This window comes from Lontra canadensis, unplaced genomic scaffold (genome assembly GCF_010015895.1).
Source record: "Lontra canadensis isolate GAN:19392208 unplaced genomic scaffold, GSC_riverotter_1.0 scaffold17, whole genome shotgun sequence".
Classification (NCBI taxonomy): Eukaryota; Metazoa; Chordata; class Mammalia; order Carnivora; family Mustelidae; genus Lontra; species Lontra canadensis.
Genome location: NW_022631011.1, coordinates 20,966,108 through 20,981,699, shown reverse-complemented (window position 1 = coordinate 20,981,699; position 15,592 = coordinate 20,966,108). Strand labels below are relative to the sequence as shown.

General features: G+C 44.2%; 1 protein-coding gene across 1 annotated transcript in view; it reads left to right on the top strand.

The window, feature by feature from the left end:
- The window catches only part of TTC39C (tetratricopeptide repeat domain 39C), a 106,059-nt gene that overhangs the window by 76,753 nt on the left and 13,714 nt on the right, over positions 1–15,592 (top strand). The window contains exons 7-8 of the mRNA XM_032859749.1: positions 10,843–10,936; positions 14,114–14,221. Of these exons, the coding sequence (XP_032715640.1) occupies positions 10,843–10,936; positions 14,114–14,221 (202 nt within the window). The remainder of the gene's footprint in view (positions 1–10,842; positions 10,937–14,113; positions 14,222–15,592) is intronic.

The following is a 15,592-nucleotide window of genomic DNA, read 5'->3' as shown; positions in this document are numbered from 1 at the left end:
AGGGCATAGTTTTGCTGTTAAGATTCAGTGAGGTGGTGGGGCGCCTGGGGGGCTCAGTCCTGTGAAGCGTCAGCCTTTGGCTCAGGTCACAGTCCCGGGATCCTGGGATGGAGCCCCGCATCAGGCTCCCTGCTCAGAGGAGAGCCTGCTTCTCCCTCTTCCTCCGCCTGCTGCTCCCCTGCTTGTGCCCTCTCTTTGTCTCTCTGACAAATAAATTGATACAATCTTAAAAAAAAAAAAAAAAAAAAAAGATCCAGGGAGATGGTCATCTGGGAGGCCTGTGCTGCTGCTCATGGAGCTCTGAGTGAGTGCTAGTCTTCATTGGCTGCGGGGATGATGAGGGAGTGCTGTGAAGGCTGCAGGGCTGTGGGGACAGGGGCAGGGCTCTTGTGCTATAGAGAGCCGTGCTGCATGGCAGGCAGGCCACAAGCTGATGAAGATGTAGCCAGGCTCTGAGCAACATGCACACAGACCTACTGGAAGGTCAGGCCAGGTGTGGCTTACCCAAGGTGCCGCCCTCACAGCTGGGAAAGACAACACAGAAGTGGGAGTGTTTGCCAGGCTACTGAAGCCTCTGTGAGAGTTTGAAGGTAGAGGTAAGAGCTTGCGGGACTAGCCTAACTTCAAGGCCAGAGCCAAGAAGAGACAACATACTGGGAGGTCCAGGCTCAATCTGGCTGGACCATTTGGTGGAGAGAGTTGGGTAGAACAGGCGTAGCTAGGGAAACAAGGGACCATTTGATTTTGTTTCTCAACCCAGATCTCCTTTCTCTCAGAGGAGTTCCTCGTTCATATTTGTTTTCCTCTGCCCTTCCGGGTTGTGCGGATTGTTCTTGTTTTCATTTCTGCTCACCCATTTTTGAATAGGTTTTTCTTTAATACCAGATTGAAGCAGAGGAGTTTAATGTTTCACTTGTTTATCTCCTGTTTTAACTGCGGGCCCACGTATCCATACAGTGTCCCAGTCTTTTGTCCCTCACTCTCGTTGCTGAGGAGAAGACAGTAAACTCCTTGAGGGGTGACCGAGTCTGGTTTTAGGAAAGAGCATTTCTCCCTTTTACCTTACCCTACATGCAGAGCTCTTGTGGGAAATCTTGTATTTTCTCATAACGTTGTCTTGAGCTTTCCTGTTTTTCTTTATAACTTCGGGCTCTTAAACACGTGGGTACATGGAGTCCTTGAATCCGTGCCCTGATTTGTTGGGTGGTAATGATCTTCGTTTCTCCACAGTGTCTGAGAGCAGGCTTGCCAGCTCTGGGAGTCTGTTGTCCTGTTGCTTGGGGGCTTCAGGGTTTGCCGTGTAGAAAGCACTGGACTAAGTCTGAAGAGGGCTTGGCTCTGTCATGAACAGTAAAGACATGGTCTCCTTCCCAGTGGTTGCTCACAGACGGTACTGCTTGAAAGCGCTATAAGGCTTCCGTTAAACCAGTCAGCCTTCTCTGGCTCTGTTCCTTCACCTGGAAAACTAGGGTATTTCCAAAGCATCTGCCCTGGAACCCAGATTTGATGGACTAGTTTGGATGTGCTCCATGGAAAGAGGTTCATGTCAGGCAAATCCGGATATGCCCGGCCTGCTTGGAGACTCTACTTTCTCGCTGAGAGAGAGCTGGCGTATGCAGGTATGCCGTCTGTGTTTGCCCAACTCGTTTGACCAGGAAAATTCATTTTTACATGGTAGCCTGTGAGACTTGAATGGTTCTGTAGAATACACTTTGAGAAACATGAGACTACATCATTTTTAAGGTTTGTTTGTTTTTTTTCCCCAGCTTTCAAATCTAAAAGCCACTTAATTGTATATTTTAAAAGGATGAGTCTTTTAGGATGTGAAGTACCTCTCAACAAAGCTGTCATAAAAAATCTTTTATGGTTCTTTAATCTTCAGAACAAACTACCTAGGTTTGCCTCCACTTTCTACAGCTTGTCTTTAGTTCCTCTTTGGGGGAAAAACATAGGAGCTTGCCCATTTGCCATCCTTTACAGAGAGTGCCATTCAGTGTAGGAAAACTTCTCAAAGTTGCTTTCCTGATTGCAGCTCCTCTGTCTCTTATACCATTGTCTGTGCGTAGTGGATCGTCTCCACCTGTACTCAGGTGTGTTTGTTTATCTTAAATTGCTGCCTTCCGAGTAGTGTGACTTTTTGTAGATTAGGATATCTGTATTTCCACAGTCTTTGCTTTCCTGAGTTAATTCTTTACATTGTCTTCTGCACTGTTAATTTTGGTTCTTTGATAGCATCATTAAACACATTTCTTTTACATTTACTACTGTTTTTCACACAAATTCCCTGTTCTTTTAAAAGGCAGCATGGCACGGCTGAAAAAGCATCGGGCTCAGCTCAGAATGGGCTCTTCCACTTCTGGACTGGCTGAGCATTCTGAGGCTGTGTCCTTGCGTGTAGAAAGAGGACAGTGCCTCCCATGCCAGCCTTCAATAATGTCATGTGGCTGTGGCATAGCGCTAAGCACACGGTGCTTGGTCAGGGCTTTTCCTCTTAAGACAGAATTGCATCTGGGCTGTAGACCCAGTATAAAGCACTTTCCATCGCAGATTTTGTTGACATCTTGTGTGTAATTGTTGAGACACCGAGGAAATGTCGTCACCAGTGCGTTATTCAGTCCTACCATTCATTAGCACCGGATTCAGTTACGTAACTCCTTTCTCAAGGGGATTGCCGTCCATGTGGAGGTGCTGAAAATAGATCTGCCATATTCCATTTCTTGGGCATAATCGGAGATTTGTTGCCTCTGTTGTAAAAGGCCTTCTGGGGGATGCCCAGGGCTAGCAAAAGCCCCTGCCCCAAAAGAAATTTATAATCTAACTATGAATAGCAACGCTGAATGCATGAAAGGTGATTAAAAAAAAGTGCCCAATGAGCCTGTGGTCACTGTGGGTGGAGAGGACTGGGAAGGACTGTCAGAGGCGGTGGGGCCTGGGGGAGGAGAGAGCCACTTTTTCACCTCCTATGACTTTGTTCGCCCCCTCCTGGGGGAGATCTTTCATGACTGTAGTATTGGACACGTTGGCCTCATGCCTGCCGCTGGTCTCCCTGTCTCCTTCACCACCCCTCCTCATTTCTGCCCAGACACTCCTGTTCACTGGACACAAAGAGAGCAAAGTGCGTTTCTTGTTGGCTCATTGTCCGTCTATCCCCATCAGAATGAGATGCAGGCTCCATGAGGTAGAGACTTTGTCTGGGTCACTGCGTATTTCAGATGCCTTGACCAGTGCTGGGATCCCAGACAGCAGGACTCAGAGAGAGAGAGAGAGAGAGAGAGAGAGAGAGTGAGTGAGTATATATGTGTGTGTGTGCGCATGCGCATGCGCATGCGAACATTGAGTGCATACTCTGGCCTCTTGCCCTGTGCCTCTCTTGGTTGTGCTGGGATGATAGTTCTCTTTCTATAACCCCTGGATTTTTGTCAGAATGAAAGCAGCCTTATCTATGGAATTTTGAAAAGTTCCCCTTATTCTGCATAATTCATAGATTCCATGTGTGCAGTGGTATTAAAAGCTCCATTCTCCCTCACCAAGGACAAAGAGAACTCTGAAACCAAAACAGTAAGATAGAATTGATCATACATGGATCAAAATATTAGGAGAAGGGACATAAAAATGAACTTCTATATTACAAAATATTGTAAACAAAGTTGAAAAAATGAAGAATAAAGCTAGAATTAGCTCATAAAGTTTTTAAAAAATGAAGAATAAAGCTATAATTAGCATCCTTAACGTAGTAAGAACTCTTAGAAACTTGGAACATAGCAAAAGGATAAACATACAGAAAGAAAAATAGCGACAACATCTAAAAATAGACAAGCCAAAAGATACACAAATGGTCAGTACCCTGTGGCCTTCATAATAGAATTTATGAGATGCAGATTAAAGCAAGGGGGAAAATAATTGGCAGATACTGAAAATATCCCCTGTTGGGAAAAGGTTTAGGGAAATAGCCCTCTTCTAGACTGTTGGTACATAAGTACATTGATAAAAGCTTTGGGACGACTGGTCTAGTATTTATACAAACTACCCAGTTCGTATAGGGAATAACTTAGACGGCCCATAAATGCATGCACACGCTTTGGAAGACACACACACACACACACACACACACACACACACGTGCATGCAGACAGAGACCAAACCTGCCCACATTTATCTCCTCTGAAAAAACTCCAGGAGCAGATTCTGAGTGGGAGGGAGGAGGAGGTACTGTGATCTGCTTAGGTCAGGTACTCCTGCCCTTGCTCAGACCAGAAAGCTTTTCCAGAGAGGCAGGACCCGTCCCCTTCCCATCACATAGGACAATGGCTCCCCAAGGAAAGGATACGTCTGACATGTGATGTGTTAATCTCCTTGGGCTGCCCTAACAAGGAACCACAGAGCAGGTACAGAAATTAGTTTTCTTATAGTCCTGAGGTTAAAAATCCGACCAAGGTGTCAGCCAGTTGATTTTTTTTTTCCCCTGAGCCATTTCTCCTCAGCTTGTAGATAGCCGCCTGCTCCCTCTGCTTTCATGTGGTCTTCGTGTGTGTGTGTGTGTGTGTGTGTGTGTGTGTGTACACATGCCCATGTCCCCTTCTTCTCTAAGCCTGCCAGTTATAGTGGATTAGGGCCTGCCTTAAAGACCTCATTTTAATGTAATTACCGCCTTAGAGAACTTACCTCTAAATACAGTTACATTCTGAAATAGTAGGGATTAGGACCTCAACATATGAATTTGGGGGTGGGGACACAAGTCAGCCCCAGACAGCTGTCAGTGTTAACTAGTGTCTCCTTACGGGCACTTGAGGTTTTCCTTTCTTTTCACATAGACGCCCCTGATAGCCTGGTAGTCTCGAGTACAGAGCCCAGCAAGTTCCCCCAGAGGTCTCAAAATGGGAAGATTCCCTTGCTAACTTAAAATAGGCTTGAATCACACGGTTTACTAAATCAGTGTAAAACACAGCAAGAAGCAAGGGGAAAAGGTTAACGCTCTTAGGATAGTGTGCAGGGGCAGGGGGAAAAGCCGTGCTACCTAGGTGTTGGGGAACACAGTATGTTACATCTTGCTTCACTGACCACAGCTAAAACAGTGGACCCTCAGGGTTTTATTAGTGTTTCTTGGGTAGAGGACACATGGTGCCAGAATGGGTGCCACCAGTGGATGGTTGAATTAAGGCCAAATTAAGGTATTAACTTTTCATGCATATTTAGTGTTCTGAAAACTTTGTGCTTTTTGCATATTTAGTCTCCTGTGTGTTTAGTACCCGGGTGCCTCATGAATATTAGAGACCTCGAGGCCCTTTAGTGCCCTAACACACACAAACACAGGCTGTCTTGTTGCAGAGCACCTACGTTCTTGACTCACCTCAGGAATTCTGCCCAAATCTAAAACTCTGCTTACTTGGTTACTTAAACCTCTCGAAACAATGTACTGATGTCTTACAAACGTCTGTACTCACCGAGCTGGAAATTCTCCAGTGATTATTAGAGTGTTCTGTGTGGGCATTACCCTCTCCTTGCAGCTTAAGCCCACGGGGACCATGTTCTTTGATTTGCTACCGCAGCAGTGATCTACTCCCTGGTGTGGAACGCAGCAGAATGGGGTGATGACAACATTGTTTGAAAGCCAGTAGACTGGCTCTGAGCTGAGACCCTTTTGTGTGAGCTAGAGCTGCCCTTTGATGCTAAATGCGATTCAGAGGGGGCACCAGAGGAAACTGCCTGGAAGTGGAATCTTGCTTTAGAGATTCAGGAAAGTCTGGAACTTGATGTCCTTTTGGCACTAGAGTCTGTGTCAGGCCCCCAAAAGGACTTGGCTTTGTTTCCATTTCCATTTTCCATTTTTCATTTTTTCTTTTTTCAGTTCTAGAGAGGGAATCTTTTGCTCAGTAGCTGAATTTACTGTATCCTCCCAGCTTGGTATAGCTAGTGGGGGTATTCTGTAGAACAGGATGTAACATTAGTAACTCCAAGCTTATTGTGCTGACTCTGAAAATTATTCAGATTTCTTGTGTCTTCATACTCACTTTCTAAAGGGCTTTAAAAATATACTGTTGTGGAAATATTTTACATTTTTAAAATTGGAGAATATGATTTGTGGTCCCTTACATGTTTCCTTTCTCTTTGTCCCCTGTCTCTTCAGGTCTGTGCGTGTTTGGGTTAGGCAAGAATACACACTTAGATATTTGTTCTAGAATCTTAACCCAATCAGCTCTAAATTATGTCTGCAAAAAAGAATCTAGAATTTCTTCCAGTGGTCTAAAGAAAATAGAAACTTAATTGCTGCTTTTTGCAAATCTTTCTAAATGTTGGAAGATAATATTGTGATTTATCTCCCGGCACCATTAACAGGTAGCCTATGTCTAATTTTATGGACAGTATACCTTCCCTAAGAGCATTTTGTGTGCATTAAATCATTTATCTCAACATCTCCTGAGATTTATAAATGAAACAAATAATTTCCCAAGTTCCAAAATTCTGTTGGTTATGAAGTTGGCTAGGAAATCTAGTACTGTTGACTAAAGTTTAATATTCTCTGTCATGTTGTATGTCCATTAAAAGAAAAAATTTAAATTATGGTATTTTAAACATTTTAAAGATTTATTTATTTGAGAGAGAGCATGATTGAGGCATGGGGGCAGGAAAGGGAAGAGGGACAAGCAGACTCCCTGCTGAGCTCAGAGCCGGATGTGGGGCTCAGTCTCCTCTCTCTGAGATCATGACCTGAGCTGAAACCAAGAGTTGGACACTTAACCAGCTGAGCCACCCAGGTGCCCCCATATTTTAAACATTTTAAGTGAATGGATTATTCAGTTAAAAGGTATGCCTTTATAGTGAACTAGTTGTTTATGTAGTTCCAGAACATAGAAAATATGAAAATGTTTCCTGCAAGTCTGCAAATTCTGACATTATCCTGATACCAAAACTAGAACAGTGATCAGAAAACTGTAGGTCAACTTCATTCTGAATACAGAAACTCTAAATAAGTATTAAGTCAAATCCAGCAATGTATTTTTTAAATGCCCCATTATGACCTTAGTAGGACTTATTTCAAAAGCAAGCATGGTTCAGCCTCAGAAAATGTCTTCCCGTTATAACCTGCATGAAGGAAGTAATTGTTAAAACCACATAGTCCTATCACTAGGTGCCCAGATGGCATTTAATGAAATCCACTTCGAAAACCAAACAAACTATTAGTAAATTAGAAATAGAAAGGGAATTTCTTTGTTTGGTAACGATGGCATCTGCTGAAAATGTCCCGCAAACTATATTTAATGGTGCAACAGCCTCACTGAAGATGGGAATAAAGCAAGGAGGGGAGCTTGCTTGCTAATAGTATCTGTACCAGTGGTTCTCACCAATCAGAGGGGTCCCTTCTACAGGAAGAGACGAGACCATCATTATTTGCATATGATTTGAATATCTCTCCAAGAAAATCCAAGAGAAAAAGCTTTAAAAAAAGTCATGAGAGTTCATGAATATAAGGTAACATATGCAAAATTGACTTGCAAAAATCCCAAGTTTCCCCTACACACTGGCAGCATTCATGCAGAGTCAAATGGAGGAACAAAGCCCATGGACAGTTGCCTCACAAGTATAAAATGCTATCAAGAAAGGAATACAGGGGGGCGCCTGGGTGGCTCAGTGGGTTAAGCCTCTGTGTTCAGCTCAGGTCATGATTCTCAGAGTCCTGGGATCAAGCCCCAGGCATCTGGCTCTCTGCTCGGCGGGGAACCTGCTTCCCTCTCTCTCTGCCTGCCTCTGCCTACATGTGATCTCTGTCAAATAAATTAAAAAATAAAAATCCTAAAAAAAAAAAAAAAATCTTTAAAAAGGAAAAAACAAAGGAATACAGGTATCAAGAAAGGCATCCTCAATAACTGGAAAAACATGTCATATCTCTGGGGAGATGAAGCAATAGTTGTACATGGTGCTGGTTTTAATTTGGCAACAGATAGGCTCCATTTAATTTGGCAAAGACTTGTGCCTTTCTTCTCCACTGCTTTCTCTGGAAGGAGGTAGTGCTGGCCAGCATTATCTCCTCAGTTTACCAGTGAGGAAACTGAGACATCAGGTAGTTTCTTTGATACGAAGCATCTGTGCCGAATTCATGGGACATACGCTTAGATGGTACCTGACCTCAGATTCTTGGCTTCATGGCTGTTTCATTCTAGCCTGGTTTCTGTGTTCTCTTCAGCTCAGCATATGTATATTTCCTAAAAAAAAAATGACTCTGTGAACCAGGTATCAGATTGAGGATGATAATTCTTTCTCTGTTATGTTGTGGTTATTATCATTTATAGTAGTAAAAGCACCCCTATTAGCACCCCCACCCCCACTTGTCAGCTCTCTCTGCCTGCCTGTTATCAGGACACTTGGGATTGCATTGAGGGTCCACCCCATTAATCCAGGATAATCTCCCCATCACAAAGCCCTTAATTTAATCATGCCTCTGTGAGCTCTGCCTGAAGAACGCACACTCTGCAGGCAATCAGCCAAGGGAGTACTACCCTATTGCTGTCTTGTTGACCTTAACCATGCCACTTCACCTCTTTGAACTCTGGTTTCTCCTTCTGAAAATAGAACTCATACATGCCAATGTCAGACCTTTTTTTTTTTTGAAAGGGCTAAGAGAAACAGTGTTGATTGAAATATTGCTCGGTTTGTTTTTTTCTCTAAACTTGCTTTTAAAGCTTTGTTGTGATTTGTCTTTGTGGCTTAAGCCAATACGATCCCAGGCACTTAGTAGTTGCCCATTAATTAATGTTCACGAGTCGTTGGTCTTCTGCAGGGTGGTGTGGCATTGCATCGTCAAGCAGGGTGTCCGCAGCTGGACACGGCTTGGAAGCAATGATTCCTCTGGAAATATCCTATGTGCAACGGTTAAGTGTCAGGAGCTTAGCAAACTGGGGAGACACATGCAAAGCAGAACCCGCAGCACTGTGGTTTCTTGCCAGTGTGCTAAACCGAGTGCGCGTATGAAGCAGGGAAAGAATGGTTGATTCAGAAAGAAAAAAGTTAGGAGTGGGCTTAATGAGTGTCCCACTAGCTTACTCTGTAACACACCTGTGCACACGCACACACACTGCATACAAAGTTGATTTTTAAATAAAAAAAATTTTTTTTAACATCTCTATGGACCTTGGTGGCTGTGGGCTGTGTGCTGTGTGCTTATAGCTCAGTGTGAACATCTCCTGAGAGGGTCCCTCCAACTGGATGTTAACCTCCTTGAGACCAGGAATCTCTGGGGTGGGGATGTGTGTCCCCTCTTAGGCTTTGTGGATGGAGACGAGGGATTGAACACTGCAGTTGGAACCATCCTGGCAAAGTGAAACATTACTATGGGGCATGAAGTTATTGATGGAGCCAAGGCCTTGGCTGATGAGTCATTTGGCTTATGGAGCTGCTGAGTCACAGGATGTCCTAAGGACCTCCCTGACTCATCTGTGTGGCCCGTGGTGTCCAAGAAGCCTCGCACAGTGACCATGCATCACTGAAGGAGCCAAGGAATGGGGTAGCCTTTTTTCTGTGATCCTTTCTGCCCCTGGATGGCTGTGTCTGAGGGGGAGAGGCAGAAGGGGCACTGGAAAGGGGGTAGCCAAGGAGCAGCAGAGGGGGTAGCATCAGGAAGCCCAGGGAGGGCTGGATGCGCAGCAGAGGGAGCCCAGTGGCACCTGTTGGGGCAGGGTATGGCCCGGGGCACGTATCACTGAGCTCAGGCTGTACCAAATTTTTAGCGCATTTAGGATTTATATTTATTAACAACAGTCATCGCTGTATGTAGGATTAAATGCTGTATTTAGGATTGAATTTGATGCTTTTTAAGTGCTCATATCAGGCATTCTGCATGAGGTTGGCAGGCTTTGAGAGGGTCTTTAGTGGAAAGAAACACAATGTATTTACTTAGGAGTGAGAACAGTCATTGGAGAGTCCATTGGGTTAAATAAATGCAAAAGTCAGAACAGAGTATCAGTGGAGGAGATGAGAAGGACCAGCAGCAGTCAGACAAAGCATTTCGGACACGGAACCATACTAGGGACTTGTATGACAGAGTCATTTGGTCCCAGCAAGGACAGCGTGCTAAGGGCAGGCCTAAAGGAGGCTTCAGGCAGTCACTCAGGAATGACGGGGTCTCTTTGGCCTGGGCCGGGTCCAGACACACCCCGTCTCCTTTCAGTACACTTTATTGCACTTTGCAGATACCAGGTTTGTTTTGTTTTTTTGTTTTTTTGTTTTTAATGAATTGAAGGTTTGTGGCAACCCATTTTTCCAACAACATTTGCTCACTTCATGCCTCTGTATCACAGTTTGGTTATTTTCACAGTATTTCAAACTCTTTTGGTTATTGTTATATTTGTGAATGGTGATCTGTGATTACAACTTGCCGGAAGCTCGGAAGATGTTTAGCAGTTTTTAAGCAACAAAGTATTTTTAAATTAAGGCGTGTATATTGTTCTTTAGACACAATGCTGTTGCACCTTAATGGACTGCAGGATAGTATAAGCGTAACTTTAGTATGCACTGGGAAACCAGAACATTCCTCCAACTCTCTTTATCGCAATATTCGCTTGTTGTGGTGTGGAACCGAACCTATGGTTATCTCCAATTCTGCCTGTTGTATACACAGGTGGTATACACAGGGGGAGTTTCCCGCCAGAGCAAAAGAAGTGCTCTGTGCTGAGGTTCATCTCACAACTCACAAGCAAATTGGAATGTTCCAGAAATTTTGAGGTCATTCTCTTCTATGCTGTTTAATCTGTTTAAAATAACTATTAAGGAAGAAGATGTTTTGGAATGAAGATGATTGTAATGTTAATGACAGATTTTAGCCAGTAACTCTGTTTTCATTTTTCTCTTCAGTGTCAAATCAACAGTGCCTTGACTTCTTTCCATACCGCTTTGGAGCTTGCGATAGATCAGCGAGAAATCCAACACGTCTGTCTGTATGAAATAGGTAAATATGAGCTGTCTGTCCAGCTTCTTGTCACGGCATGGCGTGAATGCGTTCCACTTGCGTCCGGCTGGACGGCCAGCTTCTGGTGGCGAACCTTAATGCCTCTTATGCAGGTCCGCCTTTTTCATGCTCTTCGGTTTGGGTCTTTGTAAAATGCTTGCTGCCTTTTATGAGAATCAGACCTTGTTACCATAGCACAAGCGATGATACTTATCTCAGGGATTGTCCTTTGCTGCTTTAGAATTTATTCTTTATAACATTCTGATTTTAGGATATTAGGTCATGTTAAAAGAATGGACTGAAACTCTTTTGTAACTACTTTATCTGACTGCACATTAGAATCTAAACTATGTTTCCTTCCCTCACACCCAAGGGAATCTTTTTTTTTTTTTTTTTTTTTTTTAACCTGGGAATGAAAAAATAGGGTCTGGGAGAGAGTTGGGCATGGGAGCCCCAATCCTAGCCCTTCCCCCGACTAGCTTGGAGACCTGGGAAGAGTTGTGGAAACCTCATGGTTGCCTTGAGTGTGGTGGTGCCTGCCCTCAGTGGTCAGGAGAGTGAGATTTCAGTGGGCATCAGCCCTCCCCGCATGTGCGAGTGCCTGCCTTCTGCTTCTCTCCTCCTGCAGACAAATTTCTAAGCAGACATGGAAAAATTTCTTTGCTTCCTGCTTTCTCCCTCCTGTGCCAAAGTTGTTACTATGAGTTTTTTGCTGATGCACTAAAATTTTCCTGTCCTGCTGTTTAGCAATTTCATAATCGTTTCTGTAGCAGTTGCTCTGTGGGGCTCAGGAGAATTAGCACAACAGTTGAAACAACAATGACACAATGTAATAAGGGGCTCATGTGGTTAGGGCTTCGGTCCAGTATGACAAAGTCACGTCATACGGCACCTAGAAAGGGAATGAAGAAGTCAGGGAGCAGAGAAGTGATGAGGTCATGATGGGATCAACAGGGAAAATCAGAACTCCAAGGTCCTCTGCAGAGAGGGGACGAAGAAATGGGGAATGCTCAGGTAGCATTTACTACCCATCAGGTCCAGACCGTATGATGCTTGCCACTTGTTTATCTGCTGTGGACTTAGTTGTTGTCTTGGATAATTTTAAATCTTCTTAAAGAAAAATACACACTAAAAGATTGGAAACTTCCCAGTAAAATAATACTGTGTTTTAAGTACCTCTTATGGTTTAGGGAAAGGAGCTGAAGTATAATCCAATGCAAAATATATTTTTATGTCTTCTACCCTGCTGGAGCTCTGGCAAGTAGCCATAAGGTAGGATGGGATGTATTTCAAAGACCTTGAATTAACAACTAGATTTTGTGGCCATTTTTGGTCTTAAGATACTGCTGCCCTTTTTTTTTTTCCTTCCACTTTTATTGAGATATAAGTGACATAAAATGTATTAGTCTAAGTTGTATGACATAATGACTTGATAAGTCCATGTATTACAAAGTGATTAGGATGGCCCGTCTTGGTGCACCGTTTCAAGGTCTGTGGCAGAATGGAGGGTTAGACCTGAAGGAGGCTTGGAGATCATTGAAGCGTAACCCCAAAGGCTTAGGAAGGTTAACCCAAGAAAAAGTAGCACAATTGTAACTCTGGCTTCTTACTCATACTCAGTGCTCCTTCCAAGCCTACTTTGCATTTAACTCCCATCATCTAGGATGGACATGATTTGCCCCAATTTTTACTGGAAACTATGTCGACTTTCTATCCTATCCCATAGAATCTGACACTGGATTTTCTAGAAGTGTGGATCCCTGTCATCCTTGTACTTCAAAGGCAGATCTGAGATGACACAAGATACCAGAATTGATTACGGAGGGGATGCTGTGGACAGGAGAGAGCAATGGCCTTCACTATCCTCTCACTAGCTCTGTGGCCTTGACCAAGTCACCAGCCTCTCCATGCCTTAGATTTTCTCCTTGGTAAAATGAGGATGCCATCCGCCAGCTTAGGAAGCCCCTAGTAGAATTAGAATTATACCCAGGTGCTGGGCTCAGGCAGTGGGAGGTACATTTCTAAAAACGAGGATAGAATTCCTCACGTTTTCGTGGCTGCTGCTGCTGCTTACCAGAATGCCTGTCTCGTGTTGTGATCAGGGAAAGACAGGGATCGTTCTCAGCCCTGCTGCCAACCTGCAGAAGGAAGGTGGGCAAGTACTTAATTTCTGACTGGCTTATTTCCACTTCCCACAAGGGTTTGAGAATTAATAGTAATCATTAAGGAGCCATGAGTGCGTGAAGGCTTTTTGAGGTAGTCACTTCACTGCTGCTTTTTCTGTGTCTGGGGCTGCTCTTGGAGAAGTACTGCTGGGCTTCAAATTCATCTCACAACCAAACCGGAGTGCAGGATACAAATCAGAGTATTTTCATAGAAATCTTTACGTCCCTCTATATTGCTTTAAAAAAGGGGGAGTCACCTGGGTGGCTCAGTTGGTTAAGCAGCTGCCTTTGGCTCAGGTCATGAAACCAGGGTCCTGGGATCGAGCCCCAGATGGGGCTCTTGCTGAGCCAGGACCCTGCTTCTCCTTTTCCTCCCTGCTTGTGCTCTCTCATTATCTCTCTTCCACTCTCTCAAATAGGTAAAATCTTAAAAAAAAAAAAAAAAAATTATTTATTTGTTGGTGGGGGGCAGAGGGAGAGGGAGAGAGATTCTTAAGAAGAGGCCAAGGCGGGGCTCCATCTCCCAACCCTGAGATCACCACCTGAGCCGAAACCAAGAGTTGGATGCTCAACCAACTGCCCCCGAGGCGCCCCTCACTCTACTGCTTCTAAACGGCTTCATGGGCTGTGAAATCACAAGTGCCTTGTCTTACTCAAAATGTCACACTGAAGTTGCTGGGGGGAGGGGGGTAGGGAGAAGGGGTTGGGGTTATGGACACTGGGGAGGGCATGTGCTATGGTGAGTGCTGTGAAGTGCGTAAACCTGGCGATTCACAGACCTGTATCCCTGGGGATAAAAATACATTATATGTTTATTAAAAAAAATTATATTAAAAAGAAAAAAAAATTGACACTGAAAATATTTAAGGGACAAAAGATCATCTTTGGGTTTTCAGGGGTGGTGTACATGCGAAACCCAGACAGTGATCATCAGCAGTATCAGATTTCTGGCTTAAGGATGGGGTATAAATCACGACTTGAGGGTCCCCCACTAAAAATATTTCTTTCCTAGGTTGGTGCAGCATGATCGAGCTGAACTTCAAGGATGCATTTGATTCCTTTGAGAGGCTGAAAAACGAATCCAGGTGGTCCCAGTGCTATTATGCCTACTTAACTGCGGGTGAGTAGCCCACTTCGGTGAGTTCTGTCTCCCACACGCACTGGCGGGCGGGAGGGCATGGCGTTCATTTCCTCACTTTTCCCCAGAATGCTCATGTGTTGTACTACTGCATGCTGCGGTGTTCACTGACTCAGCGGGACCCTGCAGGCCTGTGCACCAGCTCCCCCTCTGGGCTGTGTTGGTCGCCGGCTCTGTCCTGGAAATGCTCGTTATGATGATGGTTTCTCTGCATTCTGCCCTCAGCAGCCTCAGCTGACCCTTACTCTTATCCTTTGCTTTCTACAATATGGTTTTTAGTCTTTAAGAATTTAAACAGTTTTGAGAGAATTGAACATGTCTTAAATTGGGCTTGTATTTCTGCTTGGAGTGTTCGTGCCCTGGTTACAAAGTTGTGCAGATTTTGAGTCGTCTGCTCCAAACCTGTTTTACCTATTAAGCTTGTTTACAGTTTGATTTTGCAGAGCAAGAGGTTTTTGAACACTGCCCATTGTTAAGCAGGAACACCTGTCATTGCTGAGCTGCATGAGCTGGCATGGACTTTTTTTGTCCTCCCATCAGGAGATAAAGATGTGCTGCCACCTTGTGGACACAGGGTTGTCTGTGCCCTGTGGGACATAAAACACTGTCGCGAAGGTGGGACCCCAAGAAACCCAGTGCGTTTTCTGCCTCTAATGCTGACGACCTCTCCTTAACCAGCCATTTAAGTGATTCTTTTACTTAAAGCGCAAGACTAATCCAAACATAATTTTAAATTTTTAGGTATCTCTATTTCTCTGTTTGGATTTGGACTGTCATTCCAGTCCATTAACTGATCTATTTAAAGTAAGAGAATTAACAGTGGCCAGTATGCATGTCCTGGAGGTTTAGAAAGTGGAGCTCACTAGGACCAAGTATGAAATCCCTTTACACCCACATTCTTTACCGCAGTCCCCGTCGTGCATACCTTTTTGTATAGCTCTGTCGCTGATGTTTGAATGAGCTGGCATGGACTTTTGAATGGGATTATTTTCATTATACTGGTTAGGATACTGTGTCTCACACCATAAGAGTTGTTGTATGGGACTCACAGGCCTCTCAGAGGACAGTAGCAGCCATCTACAGAGTGGCCTCCAATGTGTGCCCGGCACGTTGAGGAGTGGGTAAACTGAAAAGCGGAGGTCTTCACAACAACCCAGCCATCAGTTGTTAATGTGTTATGGATTCACACAGTCAGTTGTGGGGAGCTGTTTCTTTTTTAATCTTCATTGAGCATAGAACACAAAGAAATAAATGTACAGTGTGGCTGTGTATGGGAGCATTTACTCTCCAAATACTGGAAATACCAGGATTATAACAGCTTGTAGGAGCTGGTAAAGCATGAAAGCCTCATCT